General features: G+C 35.4%; 1 protein-coding gene across 1 annotated transcript in view; it reads left to right on the top strand.

The window, feature by feature from the left end:
• LOC128044708 (calcium-activated chloride channel regulator 1-like) overlaps positions 1-24,149 on the top strand; it is a 29,248-nt gene extending 5,099 nt beyond the window's left edge. Inside the window, 12 exon segments of the mRNA XM_052637110.1 lie at positions 704-884; positions 6,393-6,620; positions 7,712-7,834; positions 7,836-7,937; positions 14,595-14,770; positions 16,869-16,971; positions 17,316-17,540; positions 17,666-17,936; positions 18,504-18,674; positions 19,376-19,615; positions 23,810-24,019; positions 24,022-24,149. Of these exon segments, the coding sequence (XP_052493070.1) occupies positions 704-884; positions 6,393-6,620; positions 7,712-7,834; positions 7,836-7,937; positions 14,595-14,770; positions 16,869-16,971; positions 17,316-17,540; positions 17,666-17,936; positions 18,504-18,674; positions 19,376-19,615; positions 23,810-24,019; positions 24,022-24,149 (2,158 nt within the window).
• Positions 24,150-24,618: the final 469 nt, after the last annotated feature.

The following is a 24,618-nucleotide window of genomic DNA, read 5'->3' as shown; positions in this document are numbered from 1 at the left end:
GCAAAGTAATATCTCTGCTTTTTAATATGCTCTCTAGGTTGGTCATAGCTTTTCTTCCAAGGAATAAGCGTCTTTTAATTTCATGGCTGCAGTCACCATCTGCAGTGATTTTGGAGCCCAAAGAAATAAAGTCTCTCACTATTTCCATTGTTTCTCCATCTACTTGCCATGAAGTGATGGGACTGGATGCCATGATCTTAGTTTTCTGAATGTTGAGCTTTAAGCCAACTTTTTCACTCTCTTCTTTCACTTTCATCAAGAGGCTCTTTATATATATATATACACACACACACACGTGTGCAAGTATATATGTATATATGTACCATGAGTAGGAAATCTAAGAGGGTTTTAAACATAATGTTGACTCTCCCCTCCCCACTGGGAAGCCACTCCTCTGTATCTTTTAACTCAATTAATGTTCACAACATGCCTGTGAAGAATTATCATCTTTAGTTACAAGGAGCTAATAGATATGTTGATCACTTTAATGAACAGTGAATATTAATACATATGAATTAACATCATTGTTCTTGTTGAAATTGATGGTGAATAGGGGTAGGACACTGTGCCTACTTTTGTCAAAATGGAATTTGGTACATGGTCCACAGCAATTATCACTGAGGGAATGATTTTAGGATGTTAATATCTATTCATAGTTTCTCTGGCCTTCATATATAAATGTAATCTAATTCTTTCACCATAGATGTTCAACTCATATTACTGGTACTAATGTGGTTTTCAAGAAGTGCCAGGGAGGCAGCTGTATAACAAGGCCATGCAGACGTGACTCACAGACAAGGCTGTACGAAGCAAAATATACATTCATCCCAGAAAAATCCCAGACTGCAAAAGAGTCCATCATGTTTATGCAAAGTCTCCATTCTGTAAGTACCTTTTTCTAGTCTCACAAAGGAAGCCTTTGGAAAAAATTAATTAAAGAAGATGAATTTTCTACTGTGAAATTATATATACCAATAGAAGTAACGAAAATTACTAAGACAGTTAACTAACAGTCATTTTATCCAGTCCTGGGTCACCAGTCCTGTTAGAATATATCTGGAAATTATCCCATACTCAGTCCATGGGGTCACAAAGAGTCAGACACAACTGAGTGACTTCACTTTCACTTTATTACTAAACTGTCCTTTTTTCTTCAGAGGTAAAACTGTACCCTCCTCATTGGTATCACAGAATTTCTTATAGCATCCCTTCCCTCCTTTGACTTCTGTAGTGTCTAGAACTACAACCTTACTTTAATTATTTCTTCTAAGTGTTATTCATACTACTTTTCCAAAGCAAATCATTCTGTAGCTTCAGAAAGTACTGACAGTCTCTGCTTTCCATTACCTTCACGCTAAAGCACACTATGCTTGGCAAAATGATATTGTAAAAACATAAATGGCTCTGTCTCTACAGAACAACAAAAAACTGCTTAATCTGAAATTTAATTCTCTAGTTTTTTAAATGGGAATTAAAAAATACTTTACAGTATTACTGTTTTAGTTTTATAAGAGCTAATATAAATAAAGTATGACTACAGTGCTTAGCACAAGGTGAATACAAAGTAAACTTAAAATTTTTAATTTTTTAAAATTATAAAATATTTGGATAATAGGAAATTGTCTCTTTCCCTGGATAAATTCAGCTTAATTAATGTAAGCATATTATAGTTACTCAATGAAAGTTTCCAAACATTAAAAATAGACTTTTAAATATGAAACATTTGGAAGTTTTCAAAAACATCAAATCAAAATAAAGAATACTATCTCTAGATAGTAAACTAACAATTAATAGAAGCAAATTTTCATATACCAAATTACTAGTAACACAGACTTTATGGGTAGAGGTTTGTAAAAGCCTATTGTTTCCAATAAGCTCTAAAATTGCTTTGAAGTCTAGGGCATTAATCATGAAAGACTTGAGTAAAAATATAGACTTGATAATTTCTTCTAAAACTCCTAAATGAATCCAGTGAGATTTTTAAGTAAAAATTGTTCTCCAGCCTAATAAAGCTCCCTCCTGGGAATATTTGAAGCATGAGTCTAGAAATTTCACTTTAACCTGCTGCAAGTAGATCCACAAAGGTAGCCAAAGAATTCAGCATCCAAATAGATATTAGATCATGTGACACAAGATAATTGGAACATATACTGTCTATACCAAACTATAAATTCTGAAAGCATTTGCCTATTAAGAGATAACTGATGCTGCCTATCAGAAAATAAATAATAGTGAAGAAGGAAAATCATGTAGCTGAAATATGGAGGGCAACTTATATAAGATATGGCTCAGAGATAAATACTGTACTTTAACTATAATATCTTGTGCATAACACTATCTTCTAATTATTATAACATAGACTAAATACATACCTTCTAATTATTATCACATAGACTAAATACATTGTATGACTGTTCCCCAAGGCATAAGCTCAGACCCAGGAGAAATAAATGTGCTCTGAAATAATGAATATTCAAGTCCATGATTTTCTTCCTTTAAACTTCATTACTCCCACTTCATGTCCAGCACTGTATTAAGAGCAGAAAAAATACACAAATAAAAAGAATTGTTTTTGAGGAACTCAATTTAGTGAGGCTGGTAGATATAAGAAAAATAAATAAGAATACAAAGTAGGAAGAAACAGAAACCAAGTATTGTGGGAGTATAGAAAATGTCTCCAACTAGAGGTCAGAAAACAGATTCTAAAGAAATGAGCTTTGAGTTGGGATTTGGAAAAAAAATTAGTATGAACTTGCTAAAGCAGGAAGAGGAAGTGTATTCTAGGCAAAGAAACAGGTTTACAAAAACAAAGATGGAAAAATACACGGATGCCACAGATGACTGTACAAGTTGAGCACTGCCCAAATTATCTGCAGCATGGTCACTAAAATTTTAATATTAGAACAATTTTCAACTTATTGTTGTTGTTCAGTCACTAAGATGTGCCCAACTCTTTGAAACCCCATGAACTGCAGCATGCCAGGCTTCCCTGTCCTTCACCACCTCCCAGATTTTGCTCAAACTCATGTTCATTGACTCAGTGATGCCATCCAACCATCTCATCTGCTGTCGTCCCCTTCTCCTCCTGCCTTCAATCTTTCCCAGCATCAGGGTCTTTTTCAGTGAGTCAGTTCTTCACATCAGGTGGCCAAAGTACTAGAGCTTCATCATCAGCATCAGCATCAGTCCTTCCAATGAATATTCAGGGTTGGTTTCCTTTAGGATTGACCATTTTGATCTCCTTGCTGTCCAAGTAACTCTCAAGAGTGTTCAACACCACAGTTCAAAAGCATCAATTCTTTGGCACTCAGCCTTCTTTATGGTCCAACTCTCACATCCATACATGACTACCGGATAGAAATAAAAAGAACTTGAGAAAGGGGCACCTTTCTATAATTTGCACAAACTTCCTGTTCCCTTTATCCATTTGGATTAGAGAGAACTTTATAAAAGTTTCTGGCATACTCTAAAGAACAGGAGAAAGTTCAGTGTTCTATAAGCAAAATATACACGGTAAGGAAGAATCATGGAATAAGACTGAAACACAAAATTGGAACCTACAAACATAAGGTGTTTAGATTGTATTTTTTCAACCTCAGGCTTGTAATGTAACCAGCTAATTCCTTCAGGACAGTTCTACTGGCTGTGAAAAACAAAAGGGAGTGAGATAGTGGAGGTAGGCAGACCAGTTGGAAGGACATGAAAACAGGCAGATAAGAGACCTTAAGGTCACGAATAAAGGCAGTGACAGTAGTAAAAGGAGTCATGTTTCACATGCATTTCATAACATCAAGATGATTATAAATTACTGCTTTGACTGAAAACTATACTTTTCTTCCATCCAATATATCCCCTTCTGAGAAATATAGGTCAGAAACATAAGAGAAGGAAAAGAAACTCTTAAAACTTGAATAAAAGTTATGCAGGTTTAATAATTTAGTTCTAAACCTGAACTTATAGCCAGAGATTTATATAAGGAGGACATTTTAAAAAACAAAATGACATTTAAAAGCTGAGGGTTTACTGTAAGACGAATTCTCTCCTAATGCTATACTAATTTATCCAGTGTTTCTCCAACTCGCTAAATTTTCAAAACTTGGAGGATTTTAATAGGTTCTATAGTAATGGAACATCATTTGGCAGAATTACTGGACGTGACTCACCAGTTCAGTTCAGTTCAGCGGCTCAGTCGTGTCCGACTCTTTGCAACCCAATGTACTGCAGCACGCCAGGCTTCCATGTCCATCACCAACTCCTGGAGCTTACTCAAACTCATGTGCATCGAGTCAGTGATACCATCCAACCATCTCATCCTCTGTCATCCCCTTCTCCTCCCGCCTTCAATCTTGCCCAGCAACAGGGTCTTTTCAAATGAGTCAGTTCTTTGCATCAGGCAGCCAAAGTATTGAAGTTTCAGCTTCAGCATCAGTCCTTCCAATGAATATTCAGGACTGATTTCCTATAGGATGGATAGGTTGGATCTCTTTGCAGTCCAAGAGATTCTAAAGAGTCTTCTCCAACACCACAGTTTAAAAGCATCAATTCTTCAGCACTCAGTTTTCTGATAGTCCAACTATCACATCCATACATGACTACTGGAAAAACCATAGCTTTGACTAGACAGACCTTTGTCAGCAAAGTAATGTCTCTGCTTTTTAACATGCTGTCTAGGTTGGCCCGAGGAGTTAGCGTCTTTTAATTTCATAGCTGCAGTCACCATCTGCAGTGATTTTGGAGCCCCCCAAAATAAAGTCTATCACTGTTTCCACTGTTTCCCCATCTATTTGCCATGAATTGATGGGAACAGATGCCATGATCTTAGTTTTTTCAATGTTGAGTTTTAAGCCAGCTTTTTCACTCTCCTCTTTCATTTTCATCAAGAGGCTCTTTAGTTCTTTCTCACTTTCTGCCATAAGGGTGGTGTCATCTGCATATCTCAGGTTATTGATATTTCTCCCGGCAATCTTGATTTCAGCTTGTGCTTCTTCCAGCCCGGCATTTCTCATATAAGTTAAATAAGCAGGGTGACAATATACAGCTTTGATATACTCCTTTCCCAAATTTGAATGAGTCCATTGTTCTATGTCTGGTTCTGACTATTGTTTCTTGAACTACATACGAATTTCTCAGGAGGCAGGTCAGGTGGCCTGGTATTCCCATCTCTTGAAGAATTTTCCACAGTTTATTGTGATCCACACAGTCAAAGGCTTTGACATAGTCAATAAAGCAGAAATAGATGATTTTCTGGAACTCTCTTGCTTTTTCGATGATTCTGCAGATGTTGGCAATTTGATCTCTGGTTCCTCTGCCTTTTCTAAAATCAGCTTGAACATCTGGAAGTTCACGGTTCACATATTGTTGAAACCTGGCTTGGAGAATTTTGAGCATTCCTTTACTAGCATGTGAGATGAGTGCAATTGTGCGCCAGTTTGAGCATTCTTTGGCATTGTCTTTCTTTGGGATTGGAATGAAAACTGACCTTTTCAAGTCCTGTGGCCACTGCTGAGTTTTCCAAATTTGCTGGCATATTGCGTGCAGCACTTTCACAGCATCATCTTTTAGGATTTGAAATAGCTCAACTGCAATTCTATCACCTCCACTAGCTTTGTTCATAGTGATGCTTCCTAAGGAGGCATCACATTTCTTTTCTTCCCACATTGTCATTACTTTTTCAGGAGTATTATTTTATTTATGTCTGAGTTCACAGAGCCAGTAACATTTTGAGTAACAATGTAACATTGTTATATATTTGTTTTCAAGTATTCCAATAAATTATAAAGAGATAGCAAATACTTAGGCAATTAAAGAAGGCTGTTTTCTTTAGCCTACTTTTAGGGGTCAGCTAGAAATTCCTACAACTCCTACCCCTTTTTCCATTAAACTTATTTCAAAGCTTGAATTCCCCAAGAGTCTAGAAGGGAAACTAAGAAGTTAACTTAAGCAGTTAAGATGATGTTAGCCACCATCATCCCCCAAGGACTTCCCTGGTAACTCAGATGGTGAAGAATCTGCCTGCAGTGCAGAAGACCTGGGTTTGATCTCTAAGTCAAAAAGATTCCCTGGAGAAGGGAATGGCTACCCACTGGAGTATTCTTGCCTCAAGAATTCCATGGACAGAGGACTCTGGCAGGCTACAGTCCATGGGGTCACAAAGAGTCAGACACCCATACCTAAAAAAATTACCAAATAATTTTCCAATGCATATGATTTTACTTTGCTTTTTCTCCACTAAAGTATGCAAAACAGATGTGAGAATGTTAGATTATGAAATGATTATTAATTATCCAGAGATAAAATCTGTTAAGGATGTATAACACAGCCAGCTGTATATTCGGAAAGGGAGGTAATGCATCAGTTACTGTATAATTGTCTTTCAATTGATTTTTTTCCAGGTGACTGAATTTTGTACAGAAAAAACACACAATACGGAAGCTCCAAACCTACAAAACAAAATGTGCAATGGCAAAAGCACATGGGATGTAATCATGAACTCTGCTGACTTTCATAATACATCTCCCATGACAGAAATGAACCCACCGACTCGTCCTACATTTTCATTGCTCAGGTCCAAACAGCGAGTAGTTTGTTTGGTACTTGATAAATCTGGAAGCATGTCTTCAGTAAGATTTTTATTTTTAGCTCTTTTAAATTAGATATTTAAGCTAATAGAAGTATAATTTAATCTTAGGTTTAGTTTTACTAAGCTAACTAAAATTTATTATTCTAATAAATTTTAATTGATGACTTTGTATGGACAAGCACTAGAAGATAATATACTAAAGTAATTGTTATATTAAGGTTATTGGATTATGGATGACATTTATTCTTTTAACTTTTAGTTCTAACAAACAAGAAATAATATAACTGAACAAAAAGAAAAAATGAAAATCACTTATGATTCCACCACTGAGCATATTATAATTCTTTTTTTCTGTTTATGCATTTGTATTTCCTCCTCAAAAATGTGATTATCTTACACAATATTTCATAATATGATTTTTTACATACTATACCTTAAACACTCCCCAGGGGAAAAAATGATTCCATGAAACGTATTTTAATGATTGTATCATATGCACAAACTATAATTTAGTTAAATAACCCCCGATTAATGGACATTTTGATGATTTTCAACTTCTCAAAAATTACACTGCAACAAACATTTTTGTGTGCATTTTAAATTATTTCCTTATTGTTAAAGAAGATAGAATACATCTTCAGGGCTTTTCCAGGTATGACATGACTGACTTTTTAAGTTTTTCTTTAATATTTCTTTTTAATATAATGAAGTTAAATGCTAAAATACAGTAATCAGTTATTACCATGCTCTCTGGCCATGAACTTTCTTTTCACCAGTCTGTCAAGATTGGAGGAAACTCGGGGATTGTTCAGACATGCCACAATAATTGATTCAGTGATTACTGGAATTATTAAATCCCTTTAGTTTAAATTATAAGAATTTGTTAGGGATATTAAAACAAATAGGGGCTTCGCTGGTGGCTCAGAGGTTAAAGCATCTGCCCACAATGCAGGAGACCCAGGTTCGATCCCTGGGTCAGAAAGACCCCCTGGAGAAGGAAATGGCAACCCACTCCAGTATTCTTGCCTGGAGAATCCCATGGAGGGAAGAGCCTGGTAGGCTACAGTCCACGGGGGTCGCAAAGAGTCGGACACGACTGAGAGACTTCACTTTCACTTTCTTTTCTTACAGGAAGATCGTCTCTTTCGAATGAATCAAGCAGCAGAATTATTCTTGATTCAAATTATTGAAAAGGGATCCTTGCTTGGGATGGTTACATTTGACAGTGTTGCTGAAATCCGAAATCATCTAACAAAAAATAACTGATAATAATGTTTACAAAAATATCACTGCAAATCTGCCTCAAGAAGCTGATGGTGGAACTTCAATTTGTAGAGGGCTCAAAGCAGGATTTCAGGTAAAATAAAAATACTTTTATAAGTATCATTGCATTTATTATTACTTTTAACATTGTCCAGCTCTCTTACAAGGGTCGTGAGCATAGAGGTCTCTCATTTAAGTAATTTTTTTCAATAATAAAAGATGTTTATCTGTTTTCACAATCAATAGCCAGACAAAAAATAAAAGATAATTACAATTGCAGGCCATAATCGTGACATGATTAACCTAACAATGTAAAATAATTACATACTGTTTGGGGGGTCAAGCAAAGTGATGTGGTAAGTGGAAGTACCTACATGCACATGTTTTTATCTGCCCAGCCAGTCTATATCTTTTAGTTGGTGCATTTAATCCATTTACATTTAAGGTAATTATGGTTATGTATGGTCCTATTACCATTTTCTTAATTGTTTTGGGTTTATTTTTTGTAGGTCTTTTCCTTGTCTTGTTTCCTGCCTATGAGTTCCTTTAGCATTCGTTGTACAGCTGGTTTGGTGGCACTGAATATTCTCAGCTTTTGCTTATCTGGAAAGCTTTTGATTCTCCATCAAATCTGAATGAGAGTCTTGTTATGTACAATATTCTTGGATGTAGATTCTTTCATCACTTTAAATATATCATGTCATTCCCTTCTGGTTTATAGAGTTACTGTTGAGAAATCAGCTGATAACCTGATGGGAGTACTCTTGTATGTTACTGGTCATTTTTCCTTGTTGTTTTAAATATTCTACTTTGCCTTTAATTTTTGTCAGTTTGATTACTATGTGTCTCAGTGTGTTCCTCCTTGGGTTTATCCTGCCTGGGACTCCCTGTGGTTTCTGGACTTGGTTGACTATTTCCATTCCCATGTTAGGGAAGTTTCAGTTATAATCTCTTCAAATATTTTCTCAGGTCCTTCCTCTCTCTCTTCTACTTCTGAGACCCCTAAAATGTGAATGTTGGTGCGTTTAATGCTGTCCCAGGGGTCTCTTAGGCTATCTTTTTTTTTTTCCATTCTTTTCTCTATATTCTGTTCTATGGGAGTGATTTCCACCATTCTGTCCTCCAGGTCATTTATCCGTTCTTCTGCCTCAGTTATTCCACTAGTGACTCCTTCTAATGTATTATTCATCTCTGTTTGTTCTTTAGTTCTTATATGTCTTTGGTAAACATTTTTTGCATGTGCACCATTGTTCCCGAGATCCTGGATCATCTTCACTGTCATTATCCTGAATTATTTTTCTGGGAATTTGCCTATCTCCACAACATTCAGTGTTTTTCTGGGGTTTTTTCTTGCCCCCTCATCTGGGATATAACCTTCTGCTTTGTCATCCTGATTAACTTTCTGTAATGTGGCTTTTGTTCTAGCTGTGGGATTGTGGTTCTTCTTGCTTCTTCTGTCTTGCTTTCTGATGGAGGAGGCTAAGAGGCTTGTGTAAGCTTCCTGATGGGAGGGACTGGCAGTGGGGAAAACTGGGTCTTGCACTGGTGGGGAAGGCCTTGCTCAATAAATTTCAACCCAATTATCTGCTGATGCGTAGGGTTGTGCTCCCCCTCTGTTCGTTGTTTGGCCTGAGGCGACCCAGCCTTGGGGTCTACAGGCTCTAGGGTTAATGGTGACCTCCAACAGGGCTTATGCCAAGGGGGGATGTTGGGTATCTTTTTTTGGTGGATTCCAGCATCTTCCTGTTGATGACAACTAGTTGAGATTTTGGTGTTCTCACAGGAGGAGATGAGCACACATCCTTCTATTCTGCCATCTTGAACTCTCATTTAAATAATTTTTAAAGACATTCTATCGCCTATTGTTCATACTCCTGAGGTACTGCATTGCACTGAGGAGTGGTTAAAGGGAAGAAAAATTCTGTGCAAACATAATCATCATGATTTTATTGAGAAAGTCCTCATTTCTTTATCACTCCATAGTCCAAATTTCTATGAGGATAAAATAATGCTGTTAAAGGTATTTTAGAAGAGGGAGATTACTAATATTTTTATATTATGGATAAAGAAAACCCCAGTTCATCCAATTAAATTGACATTGAAAATCACAAAAATAGAGGTAGTTGCTTTAGTATGAAACTCAAAATACATAGGTAGAAGTTTATTGAAACAAAAATTGTGAAATCAGAAGTTGTGAGCAACTTTTCAGCACTATATTAAACTGCCTCCAGTACTCATCTGAATCTCTTCCAATCTAAGATAGCCTCTGTTTAAAAGTCTATTTATATTCCTTCAGTCAAAAAAAACAGAAAACTGTTTCCCTTCTCTGATCCTCTCACTGCCTCAGCTAAAAAATGAAGATTATTCCTCTCATCTGGGCCACTAGTCAATGCAAACTCCTAGCTTTCCTCATGATGTTTATTTTCTGTAAAGCATACAGGTTTAAGAAAATACACAAGTTCCAAATCCAGACAAACCTGGGACTGTGATTCTGTTATTCCCTAGCTAAATGACCTTGAGTGAGCTACTCAACTCAAAAAAATCTCAGTTTCCTCAATTAATGGAATATGAGAAGTAATACTTGTTGTTCTTGTTCAGTCGCTAAGTTGTATCCAGTTCTTTGTGACCACATGGACTGCAGCACACCAGGCTCCTCTGTCCTCTATTATCTCCCAAAGTTTGCTCAAATTCATGTCCATGAGTCAGTGATGCTATCTAACCATCTCAACTTCTGCCACCTCCTTTGCCTTCAATTTTTCCCAGCATCAAAGTCTTTTCCAATGAGTTAGCTCTTCACACTAGGGGGCCAAAATACTGGAGCTTCAGCTTCAGCATCAGTCCTTACAATGAATATTCAGGGTTGATTCCCTTAAGAATTGACTAATTTGATCTCCTTGCAGTCCAAGGGACACTCAGGAGTCTTCTCCAGCACCACAATTCAGAAACATCAATTCTTCAGCATTTAACCTTTTTTATGGTCCAGCTCTCACAACTGTACATGACTACTGGAAAAACTATAACTTTGATTAGACTGACTTTTGCAGGCAAAGTGATGTCTTTGCTTTTAAATATGCTGTTTAGGTTTTTCATAGCTTTCAAGAAGCAAGCATCTTTTTATTAATTAATTTATTTATTTAAATAAATTGGAGGATAATTACTTTACAATATTGTGGTGGTTTTTGCCTACATCGATATGAATCAGCCACAGGTGCACATTTTCCCCCCATCCTGAACACTCCTCCCACCTCCCTCCCCATCCCATCCCTCTGGGTTGTCCCAGAGCACTGGCTTTGAGTGCCCTGCTTCATGAATTGAACTTCCACTGGTCATCTGCTTTACATATGGCAATATACATGTTTCAATGCTATTCTCTCAAAACATCCCACCCTTGTCTTCTCCCACATAGTCCAAAAGTTTGTTCTTTACATCTGTGTCTCTTTTGCTAAGGAGCAAGCATTTTTTTTTTTTAATTTCAAGGCTGCAGTCACTGCAGTGGTTTGGGAGCCCAAGAAAATAAAATCTGTCACTGTTTCCACTTTTTCCCCTTCTATTTGCCATGAAGTGATGGGATCATATGCCACGACCTTAGTTTTTTAAATGCTGAGTTTTGAGCCAGTTTTTTCCCTCTCTTCTTCCACCCTCATCAAGAGGCTCTTTAGTTCCTCTTCATTTTCTGCCATTTGAGTGGTATCACCTGCTTATCAGAGGTTGTTGATATTTCTCCCAGCAATCCTGATTCCAGCTTGTGATTAATTCAGCCCAGCATTTAGCATAATGTACTCTGTATATAAGTTAAATAAGCAGCCTTGTCATACTCCTTTCCCAATTTGAAACCAGTCAGTTGTTCCATGTAAGGTTCTAACTGTTGCTTCCTGACCTACATACAGGTTTCTCAGGAGGCAGGTAAGGTGGTCTAGTATTCCCATCTCTTTCAGAATTTTCCACAGTTGTTGTGATCCACACAGTCAATCACTGACTATTAGCATAGTCAATGAAGCAGATTTTTAAAAATTCTTTTTTTTCATGATCCACTAGATGTTGCCAATTTGACTTCTGATTCCTCTGCCTTTCTAAATTCAGTTTATACATCTGAAAGTTCTCAGTTCACATACTACTGAAGCCAGCTTGAAGGATTTTGGCATAACTTTACTAGTATGTGAAATGAGCACAATTACTCAGTAGTTTAAACATACTTTGGCATTGCCTTTCTTTGGGATTGGAATGAAAACTGACCTTTTCCAGTCCTGTGGCTACGGCTGAGTTTTCCAAATTTGCTGAAGTACTGAGTGCAACATTTTAACAGCATCATCTTTTAGGATTTGAAATAGTTCAGTTGTACTTCTATCACCTCCACTAGCTTTGTTCATAGTAATGCTTCCTAAGCCCACTTGACTTCACACTCCAGGATGTCCATCTCTAGGTGAGTTACCACACTATCAGGGTTATCAGTGCCATTAATATCCTTTTTGTATAGTTCCTCTGTGTATTCTAGCCACCTCTTCTTAATCTCTTATGCTTTGGTTAGGGCCTTAGCACTCTGCTCTTTACTGGATCCATCCTTGCATGAAATGTTCCCTTGATATCTCCATTTTCTTGAAGATATCTCTAGTCTTTTCCATTCTATTGTTTTCCTCTATTTCTTTACATTGTTAATTTAAGAAGGCCTTCTTGGCTCTCCTTGCTATTCCCTGGAACTCTGCATTCAGTTGAGTGTATCTTTTCCTTTCTCCTTTGCTTTTCACTTCTCTTCTTTCCTCAGCTCTTTGTAAAGCCTCTTCAGACAACTACTTTGCCTTCTTGCACTTCTTTTCCTTTGAAGGAAAAAAAGCAATAGTACTTATCTCATTTAATTGAGAAATATGTCAGATAAATAAGTGCTCCCCTAATCATTTAATTGAGAAATATGTCAGATAAATAAGTGCTCCCCTAATGTTCATAGCAACATCATTTACAATAGCCTAGATATAGCAGCAAACCAAGTGTCCATCAAGAGAGGAATGAATAAAGAAGATTTAGTGTGTATGTATGTATATATAAATATATACAGTGGACTATGACTCAGCAATAAAAAAAAGAATGAGATTCTGCCATTTGCAACAATGTGGATGGACCTAGAGGGTACCATGCTTAATAAAATAAGTCAGGCAGAGAAAGACAAAAATTCCATTATCAGTTATATGCAGGACCTAAAAAATTATACAAATATTATGTATATAGCAAAACAGGCTCACAGATATAGAGAACAATCTAGTGGTAACCAATGGGGAGAGAATAGGGGAAGGTGCAAGATAAGGGTATGGTATTAAGAAATATAAATTACTACATATAAAATAAATATACAACAGGATATGTTGTATAGCACAGAGAAATATAGCCATAATTTTGTAATGACTTTACAGTATAATTCATAGAATAGTAAATTACTATGTTGTACACTTGAAACTAATAAAACATTGTAAATCAACTATAATTCAATAAAAATGATAAGCAAGTGCTCAAGGAAGGATTGCTATTAAAAATGATAATTCTTATATATGTTTATTCAATTCTAAAATATGACTGCATTATATCTTGGGAATGTGTTATAATGTTTGCACATATTAGTTCATAAGTTTTTCTTAATGTTTTGATATGTGTCATGACATTTTGACCACAGACTATTGCTGAAGAGATTATATCAAATTACATTCAAACAAATAAAAATCTCTTAATTACTCATGTAATGAAATCATATAAGCTTTTACTTAGAGAATCATAACAATAATAACTGAAATTTATTGAGCATATACTACATTAGTGCCTATGTTAAATGCTTTTCATTCATAATCTTACTTTATTGCTACCATTAATTTTTAATCAGGCACTATTATTATGCCTATTTTGCACATAAAGAAACTGAGGTACAGAGTAATTAAATATCTTTCTCAAGATCATATAATCAGTAATTGGCAAAACCATGATCAAAACCTGGCCTTTCTTACTCCAAAGTTCAAAAAAGTAACTATTACACTGAACTCTTTATAGAACTTTATTATAAATATTTTATAGTCATATATATTTTATATATACATATACTACAGAGACTAAACACTAGCTATTCAATTCATCAAATGGAAGAGCTAGAATTTACTCTCAGTTTCTCTGAGTAAATTGTGTTAGCCACTACTCTTGGTAAAAAATCAGGAAAATACCACGCTCCCAAAATTACAGTATTTGATAAATTCATGAACTCCTTCTTCATGAAAGGTCACTGTTTTTTCCATGAAATCCTAAGATTCTTTAATGATCAACTAAAATGCGTAAAAAGACACAAGTCACATCATTTAACTTTGCATACCTCCCTTCAGTCATGGCTTTACAAATGTTGTCTAGTCTGCAAATTACCAAAACTGCCTGGGTCATCGGGCTCCACCCCAAGTATCTCCTGAGATAATAATAATAGTTAGCATTCACTGAATATTTATTGTGTGTTAGTGTTCTAAGTGTTATATTCTTTCTGTCTTGGATAGCTTGAGTATATGTGAAAGCACTGTTAACATTCTGCCTTTGGAAACCTATAAGACCATTGTACATTACACTCATTTCCAAGCTAGCTCAACCTGGAATGACAACACGAAGTTTCCTTTTGCCTACTCTGATGTATAGGCCTAAAGACTTTTCCAAGATTAAAGAAAAGGTTTATTCTTAGTTTATATGTATTTAGATAAGATATTCTCTAATTACTAACAATAGTCTGGTTTTTCAACATTAGGCAATTATTCAGAGTAACCAGAGCACTTCTGGTTCTGAAATCATACTACCAACTGATGGGGAAGATAATGAAATACACTTATGCATTGAGGAGGTAAAACAAAGTGGTGTGATCATTCACACCATTGCTCTGGGACCTTCTGCTGCCAAAGAACTGGAGACACTGTCAGATATTACAGATAAACCTTTGGAATAGAGTTTGAATAGAAAATACCTTTTCAGTTTCTCTCATTCCAGGGACTCTTTCCCCTTAAACTATAAACTGCTCAAAACTTTCCTGTCCTCAAAGATTCATCTTTGTCCTTTCCTTTTCTTCATCCCTCAAATTAATATCTTTCCTCACCCCATTTCACTTCTCTCTGTTTCTACCTATACTAGCTTCTTCTAACATTAGTCCATATGTGTTCTCTTCATTCATTTCTCATCACGTTTACCACCAAGATGAACCTTTGCTCTCATGGTTACTGGACTTACTCAACTGCAGTTCCAAAATTCTTACTCAGTATCTTACCTGATCAATATTACAGTAGAGATTCAGCTAGCAGGGAGGAGGAGCTGGCAATATTACAGTAGAGATTCAGCTAGCTATCCAGGGAGGAGGAGCTGGCAACCCACTCTAGTATTCTTGCCCGGAGAATCCCCAAGGACAGACAGTCTGGTAGGCTATAGTCCGTGGGTCTCAAAGAGTTGGACACAACTAGAGAGTCGGACACAACTAGAAACTAAGCACAGCACAGCATAGTTAGAGAACTGAATACCAGATCTTGTTCTCTGCAATCCACTCTTTTCCAGCTCCTGACACCGAAGTTATCTCCCTCTTCATCAACTCTTGCATCATTTAGTATCTGCACTTAATCAATTTTGGGGCTTCCCTGGTGGCTCAGAGGTTAAAGTGTCTGCCTGCAATGTGGGAGACCTGGGTTTGATCCCTGGGTCAGGAAGATCCTGTGGAGAAGGAAATGGCAACCCACTCCTGTATTCTTGCCTGGAGAATCCCATGGACGGAGGAGCCTGATGGGCTACAGTCCACAGGGTCACAGAGTTGGACACGACTGAGCAACTTCACTTTCACTTTACTTTCACTTTCTTTAATCAATTTTACTTTATTCTACACTGTTATTCTCTAATTGTTTTGGTATATCTTAATATAACTGGAAAATAAGCAGCTAGTTTTAAATTGTCTTTAATTTTCATATTATTATTTAGTGATTAGATAAGCTTTACTAATGTGGCAAGCACTTAAATCTAATGATTGATTTTAAAATAATATTATTTGGCCAGTTTTTTTCTTTATTCTAAGATATTTTGAGCAAGGTTTAGTTATTGCAGGATTACATCTAGGATACTGATATACTAAAAGTTCCTAAGGTCTGGAAAATTCATCTTTTGTAAGTTTAAAAAGAAATTTTTAAATGCATTTTATAGTATATTGATGAGTATAATATCAAATATGATTTTCCCACTTAAAATTAGAATCATATGGAATATGACTCAGCCACAAAAGAGAACTGCTGCTGCTGCTGCTAAGTCGCTTCAGTCGTGTCCGACTCTGTGCGACCCCATAGACGGCAGCCCACCAGGCTCCCCCGTCCCTGGGATTCTCCAGGCAAGAACACTGGAGTGGGTTGCCATTTCCTTCTCCAATGCGTGAAAGTAAAAAGTGAAAGTGAAGTCGCTCAGTCGTGTCCGACCCTCAGCGACCCCATGGACTGCAGCCTTCCAGGCTCCTCTGTCCATGGGATTTTCCAGGCAAGGGTACTGGAGTGGGGTGCCATTGCCTTCTCCATAAAAGAGAACTAAATATTGCCATTTGCAGCAACATGGATGGACCTAAAGATTGTCAAACTGAGTGAAGTAAGTCAGAGAAAGATAAATCTATGATATCACTTATATGTGGAATCTTTTAAAAAAATGGTACAAATGAACTTATTTACAAAACAGAAATAGAATCACGGGTGCAGAAAACAAATTTATAGTTACCAGGGGCAAAAGGAGATGGGGAGAGATAAATTGGGAGATTAGGATTGACATATAAACACTACTGTATATAAAATAGATAAGAAAGACCTACTGTATAGCATAGAGAACTCTACTCAATATTCTGTAATGTCCTATATGGAAAAAGAATCTAAAAAAAGAATGGATAAATGTATTTGTATAACTGATTCACTTTGCTACATACCTGAAACTAACATTTTGTTAATCAAATATATTTCAGTAAAATTTTTTCAAATAAAATAAAATTAGTATTATAAAAGAAATAAAATTCCATTTTAGGAGGACATCGGTTTTATGCCAATAAAGACATAAATGCCCTTACTAATGCGTTCAGTAGAATTTCATCTAGAAGTGGCAGTATCACTCAGCAGACTGTTCAGGTCAGTATCTTAAAAAATTCTTTGCCTTTTCACACTTGTAACAAATTTTTATTACCCTAAATAGTAACTTCTTTCTCTAATAAATAACCCATCTGTCTGAAAATAGTTCAGGTTCCAGAAGAAAAACATCCTACTGAATTTGCTTTTTCTAATACTTATAGCCACTTTTTCTTTTGATTCTTCTATGTTTAATCAATATAAACATTCAACATAATTCTTTGTTATTTTAATTGAAATCTTAACAGTATATTTAGAATTTATCTGAACTGACTAAACTTTGAAACCTTATTAACTGTAATAACAAATCAGTCTCATGTGTTTGTTGTTTATATTTACGTTAACAGTTGGAAAGCAAAGCCTTGGCAATTACAGGAAAGAAATGGGTAAATGGTACAGTGCCTGTGGATAGTACAATTGGAAATGACACTTTCTTTGTTGTCACATGGACAACAAAAAAGCCAGAAGTTCTTCTCCAGGATCCAAAAGGAAAGAAATATAAAACCTCAGATTTCAAAGAAGATAAGCTAAATATTGGTTCTGCTCGTCTTCGAATACCTGGTATTGCAGAGGTAAGAATATTTTATTTTCTCCATGCTTTATCAACCAATTTAAAGGAAAAAAATGAAGACAACATCTCATATAGGAGTAGGAAGATATTACAAAAGCTCTAAAATAGTTTTTTTTTAATTTTCAGACAGGTACTTGGACTTACAGCCTTCTAAATAATCATGCCAGTTCTCAAATGCTAACAGTGACAGTGACCACTCGAGCAAGAAGTCCTACTACACCCCCAGTAACTGCAGCTGCTCACATGAGTCAACACACAGCCCATTACCCTAGCCCAGTGATTGTTTATGCACAAGTCAGTCAAGGGTTTTTGCCTGTACTGGGAATCAGTGTAATAGCCATTATAGAAACCGAAGATGGACAGCAAGTAACATTGGAGCTCTGGGACAATGGTGCAGGTAATAACAATCTGCATCTACTTCCACTAAACTTAAAATTCTACTACAGTCACATGTCTTAGAAGTCAGGATTTCCTATATATTCAAAGAAACATACTTTAAGTGAATTAAATTTAATTGTAATGCTTTTAAATTTTTTTAACCTTTCACTTAGTTATCTTGTCTAGGCATGAACATAAGCATATTTATCTTCTTTAAATTTTATGAATAATTTTACTTTTCCCATATAACAGAGTACAATTTTTTTCTATTTTCATTAGTATCACTGTTTTATATTTGCTTTCTCCAGTTTAGTTACATTTTCCTTATTTTGATAGGATTCTCTTATGAAAAAATAATAACTAATATTAATTGAAAGTTTTGCTATGAATTAGACTTTTCCAAAGTCAAAGATTGGCAAGTGGCCAAACCAGACTTTGAACCCAAGTGGCCTGATTCTTGGATTCATGTACTTAAAAAATTGTGCTATACTACCCCCCAAAATAGCTTCCATCACTAGGGCTCATAAACAGTTGATGTTGTCATTTTTACTTTGTGGTATATCTAATATTATACTTCAATATCAAGGTGCTGATACTGTCAGGAATGATGGCATCTATTCAAGATATTTTACAGATTACCGTGGAAATGGTAGATACAGTTTAAAAGTACTTGCCCAGGCAAGAAACAACACGGCTAGGCTAAGTTTAAGACAACCACACAACAAAGCCCTGTATGTACCAGGCTATATTGAAAATGGTAAGTGGCATTAAAATAGAAATATGTCATTTATCTAGGTAAATTATATGTGACAAGCATTCAAATTAAAAGGTACCATGGGGGTGGCACTAGCGGTAAAGAACCCACCTGCCAGTGCAGGAGAGGTAAGAGACATGAGCTCGATCCCTGAGTTGGGAAGATCTCCCAGAGGAGGAAATGGCAACCCACTCCAGTATTCTTGCCTGAAGAATCGCCCTGGACAGAGAAGCCTGGCTGGCTACAGTCCATGAGGTTGCAAAGAGTTGGGCATGACTGAAGCAACTTAGCATGGAAAACCTAAGTATAGAGTTATATAATCAACTTTATGTTTCAAAACCATATTTATGATGAGGGACCTAGTTTACATCTCCCTCAGTTCATTTCAATTACACTGAAAAAAAATTTTACTGTGGCAAGCTTTTGCTATATATTAGAGCTACAGAGATAAATAAGGGGCCATCCTTGTCCTCAAAGAATTTAGAGTCAAGAATAAAAATGGGTTAAACAATAGTACGAATATTCCATAATGTCTCCTTATCAATTTTAAAATAACACCAATAAAACAAGCTTTTTTTCACTAAAAGTTATTACTTTTTTAATAGCTGCTACTATCACTCAATATTAACCTCTCTATAGCTGCAAATGAGATTACAAGAATAGATATGGCAATATGAAAAGTTACAAAATTGTTTTTTTGGTAGGTAAAATTATACTGAACCCACCCAGACCTGAAGTCAAAGTTGACCTGGCAAAAGCCAAAATAGAAGACTTTAGCAGACTAACCTCTGGAGGGTCATTTATTGTATCAGGAGCTCCTCCTCCTGGTAATCACCCTTCTGTGCTCCTGCCCAATAAAATTATAGACCTTGAAACAAAATTTAAAGAAGATCATATTCAACTCTCATGGACAGCCCCTGGCAATGTCCTAGATCAAGGAAAAGGTAAGTGTGATAATATTATTTACTAAAAGAAATCCCACAGACTTTCATTTCCTCAAAATTCTCTAATGTCCTATTTGTAAATAACATGTATAGATTGTCTACTATTGGTTACCTGTTTTCATATGTGAAAACTTAAGCCCCAAGAGATAATGGATTGGCCCAAATTACTTCTGAATTTAATAAATTAGAAGTCTAACTCACTCTCATCAGACTCTGTTATACCAAACTGCCTCTCACAACATGAACTATCTTAGAAATTCTTTGAGAAGACTGATTTCCTAACAGAGAAAATTTTTTCTATGTATTTCTGTACTTACACAATTTCATTCATTCATTAACCTTTTATTGAATTTTCAAACACTATTAGGTTCTTAAGAAATAAACCCTACTCTCAGCAGTTAAGTAGAGAAGATAGTTCCTGGAAATAAAAGATAATTTTATAGAATATAATGAGATACACCATTGGATAGCCACTTCTATTAATAGTTGAAGGTTAAGATCGCAAAGGTATATTAAAGAACTTTTCAGGGAAGACTATCCCTGACCTAAGTCTTGAAGAATGAAAGAAGTTAACGAATTTAAGTGAAGATGTCCCAGAGAGAGGATCACGAGCAGAGATTTGGCTATGGAGTTTGAATTAAATTTCAAGGCCAAAATATCTCATTCATTCAAAGTTCCTCATAATAAACTGCCCTCATTCCAAAAAGCTTAAATCACTTTTAGCTTTGCTTTAAATTTAACTAAATTAAATATTGAATGACTATCATATTCCAGAATTGTGCTAGACTAGAAGATTCTCATGGGGTAAAGCCAATCTTGTTATTTTTCCTTTAAGGTGGTAAAATGCAAGTAATATGCATATCAATAGACACAATTAACTCAGAGCTTGCCAGTGCTTAAAAGTGACTTTCAATGCTCCTTCACTTGGATTATAATACACCCCTCACTATATGCTCTCAAAAGAAATGATGCTTCCTAATTTTCATTTCCTATGTAGTTATATTTCTTTTAGTTATTATTACACAATGAAAAAAATCATTCTGAAGCCAAAGGAAACATAAAATACCTACAAAGAGCTCTTTGTACTTCAGTACTAAGACTCTTACCATGACAGCTTCTGAAATACATTATGACCCTTAAAACTATGGTAAAAAACATACACATACTTTCACTGAAAAAGCCATAAATGAAATTATCTGACTATATGTTTAGTTTTAACTTGAATTCAGTTAAGATTAAGCCTTTAGATTAAGACTGGATTTATAGTAAATGTCCATTATGCTGCTTGCTGCTATTGCTGCTGCTACTGCTAAGTCGCATCAGTCGTGTCCGACTCTGTGCGACCCCAAAAACAGCAGCTTACCAGGCTCCTCTGTCCCTGGGATTCTCCAGGCAAGAACACTGGAGTGGGTTGCCATTTGCTTACAGGAACTAAAAGAAGGAAGAAAGTATTTCATACACACATTGAAAAAAGAAAGAACTTCAGTGTGTTTAACCTCAAATGCCTACAATAGGTGGGATCTGATCTCCCTCTTGTAACTAACAGGAAGATATTGTAGTTCTATCACATTTTACCCTTAGGCATTACAAAAGGAGGAAGTAGCAGTATCTCAAAAAATAAATGAATAGCCTTTATAATTTGAATGGAAAACTTAAATTTACTGGAACCCAATTTCCATATCTGTCATATATGTAAATCAGACTAGACGACCTAGAATTACTAAAACAAGTAGATATAATTCTAATATTTTATGATCCTCTAATTTTGTCATTTTGGGCATCAACTGAATAAACATTTTTGGCCAAAAAGTAATATTTTTATTAAAGTACAATTGATCTACAACACTATTTTAGTTCTGAATACATAACACAGTGATTTGATGTATCTGTACAGTACAAAATGATCACGACTTTAACTCTTGTTACCATCTGTCACCATACAAAGTTACCATAGTATTACTGACTACATTCTCCATCCTGTACATTTCATCACCATGACTCATTTATTTTGTAACTGAAAGTTTGTACCTCTTAATCTCCCTTACAGACTTCACTCACTACCCCCACTACCCCCACTACCCCCCTATTTGGCAAAATACTTGTTTGTCCTCTGTATTGATGAGTCTATTTCTATTTTGTTATATTATTCATTTGTTTTGTTTTTTAGATTCCACATATAAATGAAATCACATGGCATTTGTCTTTTCTATCTGACTTAATTCACTTAGCATAATACCCTCTAGGTCCATCCATGTTGTCATGTAATACAAGCTCTCATTCTTTTTATGGCTGATTAATATTCTGTTGTGTGTATGTATATATAGGGCTTCTGTAGTAGCTCAGCTGGTAGAGAATTCACCTGCAATGCAGGAGACCCCAGTTCAATTCCTTGGTTGGGAAGATCCCCTGGAGAAGGCATAGGCCACCCACTCCAGTATTTTATATATATATATATATATATATATATATATATATATCCATTCAGCTATCAATGGACACTTAGGTTGCTCCATATCTTGGCTATTGCAAATAATGCTACAATGAACATATAAGTGCATATATCTTTTTGAATTAATGTTTTTGTTTTCTTTAGAAAAATACCCAGAAGCAGAATTGCTGGAACATATGATCATTCTACTTTTAATGTTTTTAGTAACTTCTGTACTGTTTTCCATAGTGGTGCAGCAATTAACATTCCCACCAACAGTGCAAAAGGGTTCCCTTCTCTCTACAGTTTGGCCAACACGTATTTTTTGTTGTTTTTTTAATAATACATATTCTGACAGGTGCAAGGTAGTTTTGATTTGCATTCCTGATGATTGGTAATGTTGAGCATTTTTCATGTGTCTTTCGGGGCCCAGAAGTAATTCACATTGAAAAGATAAACTGAACCTTCATAAAATTGGAAAGCTCCTTCCCATGCAGTAAGAGTTCATGGAAGAGAGTCATCAAGTGATGAAACACATGATCAAGACTTCAAGGAGAAATTGGACCTCCCGTTGGGCCTTGAAGAATAAGTACAATTTACATAGATAGGGAGAGGGAGGCACATTCCAGGGATTCATGTCAGGGAGAAAAGGAACCAAATAATATGCTCAAAGTCAAGAAAACAAAATTTCACAATGAAATATTTGAATTAAAGTAAGGGATGGATGGATAGTTAGATAGACCCACCAAAATTAAATGCAGAGAGGATGTAAAGAGTAGCTGAATAGATCAGATCGATAAGATGTATTTATTAAAAGACTCAGATGTTAAGGCACAGGTCCTGAATTAAAAAGAAAATCCTAAATTTAAGTTATTCACCACATACTTAAAACATCTTCAACATTTCATGAAATTAAGTCTTCACTTCAAAAGAAGACATTTGATGTTTTATTGTTCACGGCATTTCATAATGTTAAAATATATTTCTTTATCTATGGCTCTGATGGATTTCTAAAAGCATTTTGAAATGAAATATTTGTATTATCTTTCTTTCCTTTCTTGATAAAGTTACAGTAATAATAACTAATATTTCAAACATTTATTAAGTCCCAGACATTGTGCTAAACCCTTTTCATGCATTCTCATATATAATTTTCATCACTAGCACTCCATATATATTTGCTAGATGAAATGAATGATTGATTCTCTTTTTATAGTTAAGAAAACTAAGAAATATTAAATAAATTTTTCTTTCTTATAGCTAGAAAGTAGTAGAACTAAGGTACTAGTCAAAATCTGCCTGGCTCGTAAACATGTTTAATTAGTACACATTCCAGACTCTTTGCCTCCCTTTGCTCTTTGTCCATATCCCTGGTTCCTACTCTACTTATCTGCTCTCTTACTCATCCATCTTATAACTCCCTCTCTCAGCTTAATGGAAAATAGCACAGACATAAAGTCTTTACTATACTCAAACATTATTGTGTTCTTTGTTCTAAATCAAAAGTAGACTCAGTTCTTCATATTTCTATTTCTTAAAAAATTGAGATCCATTTTTAGTACTATACAATTTTAAATTAAATTCTTTGTGATTAGATAACTAGATAAAAAAACTGTTCACATATTTGCTCTTAAAATAAAGAAGATGGAATAACCAGACAAAAAACCCAGTGTACTTTTCTGATGGACCCTTAAATGTAAAACAATGTGGTAGCAATAACACATGTAGTGATTCTAACGTACATGAAATATCTATGTGTTTTCCAGCCAACAGCTACATTATAAGAATAAGTAAGAGTTTCCTGCATCTCCAAGAAGATTTTGACAATGCAACTTTAGTGAATACTTCTAGTGTAAAACCTAAGGAGGCTGGCTCAGTAGAAAATTTTGAATTTAAACCAGAACCTTTTAGAATAGAAAATGGCACCAACTTCTATATTGCAGTCCAAGCCATCAATGAAGCCAATCTCACCTCAGAGTTTCTAACATTGCACAAGCAATCAAGTTTATTCCTATGCCAGAAGACAGTGTCCCTGCTCTTGGTACCAAGATTTCTGCAATCAGTTTGGCAATTTTTGGATTAGCTATGATCTTATCTATATTTTAAACTGGGGATTGCATCAGAACTGAGATTCAATGTTATACATAGTTGGCAAACATTTATTTAGGATTTAATTTGCTATACACATTGTCTATTATAAAGCTCTTTGAAATATATGTGAATGTATGAAAGTTGTAAATTTCCTAAATACTTGAGTTTATTAGTTCTAATTAGTTTTACTTTAAAGCAAAATGAATATACCATTTCCTATCTTAGAAAAACCCATTTATTAACTAACCATAAAATAAAAATGCATATTTTTACTTGCTCTTTTTTTTCTTTTTTTGGCCATGCCATACATCTTGCAGGATCTCACTTCCCCAAATAGGAACTGAACCCAGGTAACACCAGCAAGAGTGCCAAATCCTAACTTCTAGGCCACTAGGGAACACCTTACTTATTGGCTTTTTAAGAAACACTTTCAAAGTGTGCTATAAATTCACTTGGTATATTAACAAAATCAAAGTTTTTCTAA

Source organism: Budorcas taxicolor, chromosome 3, assembly GCF_023091745.1.
Source record: "Budorcas taxicolor isolate Tak-1 chromosome 3, Takin1.1, whole genome shotgun sequence".
NCBI classification, from domain to species: Eukaryota; Metazoa; Chordata; class Mammalia; order Artiodactyla; family Bovidae; genus Budorcas; species Budorcas taxicolor.
The sequence above is the reverse complement of the archived record's forward strand: the minus strand, read 5'-3'. Positions and strand labels throughout refer to the sequence as shown.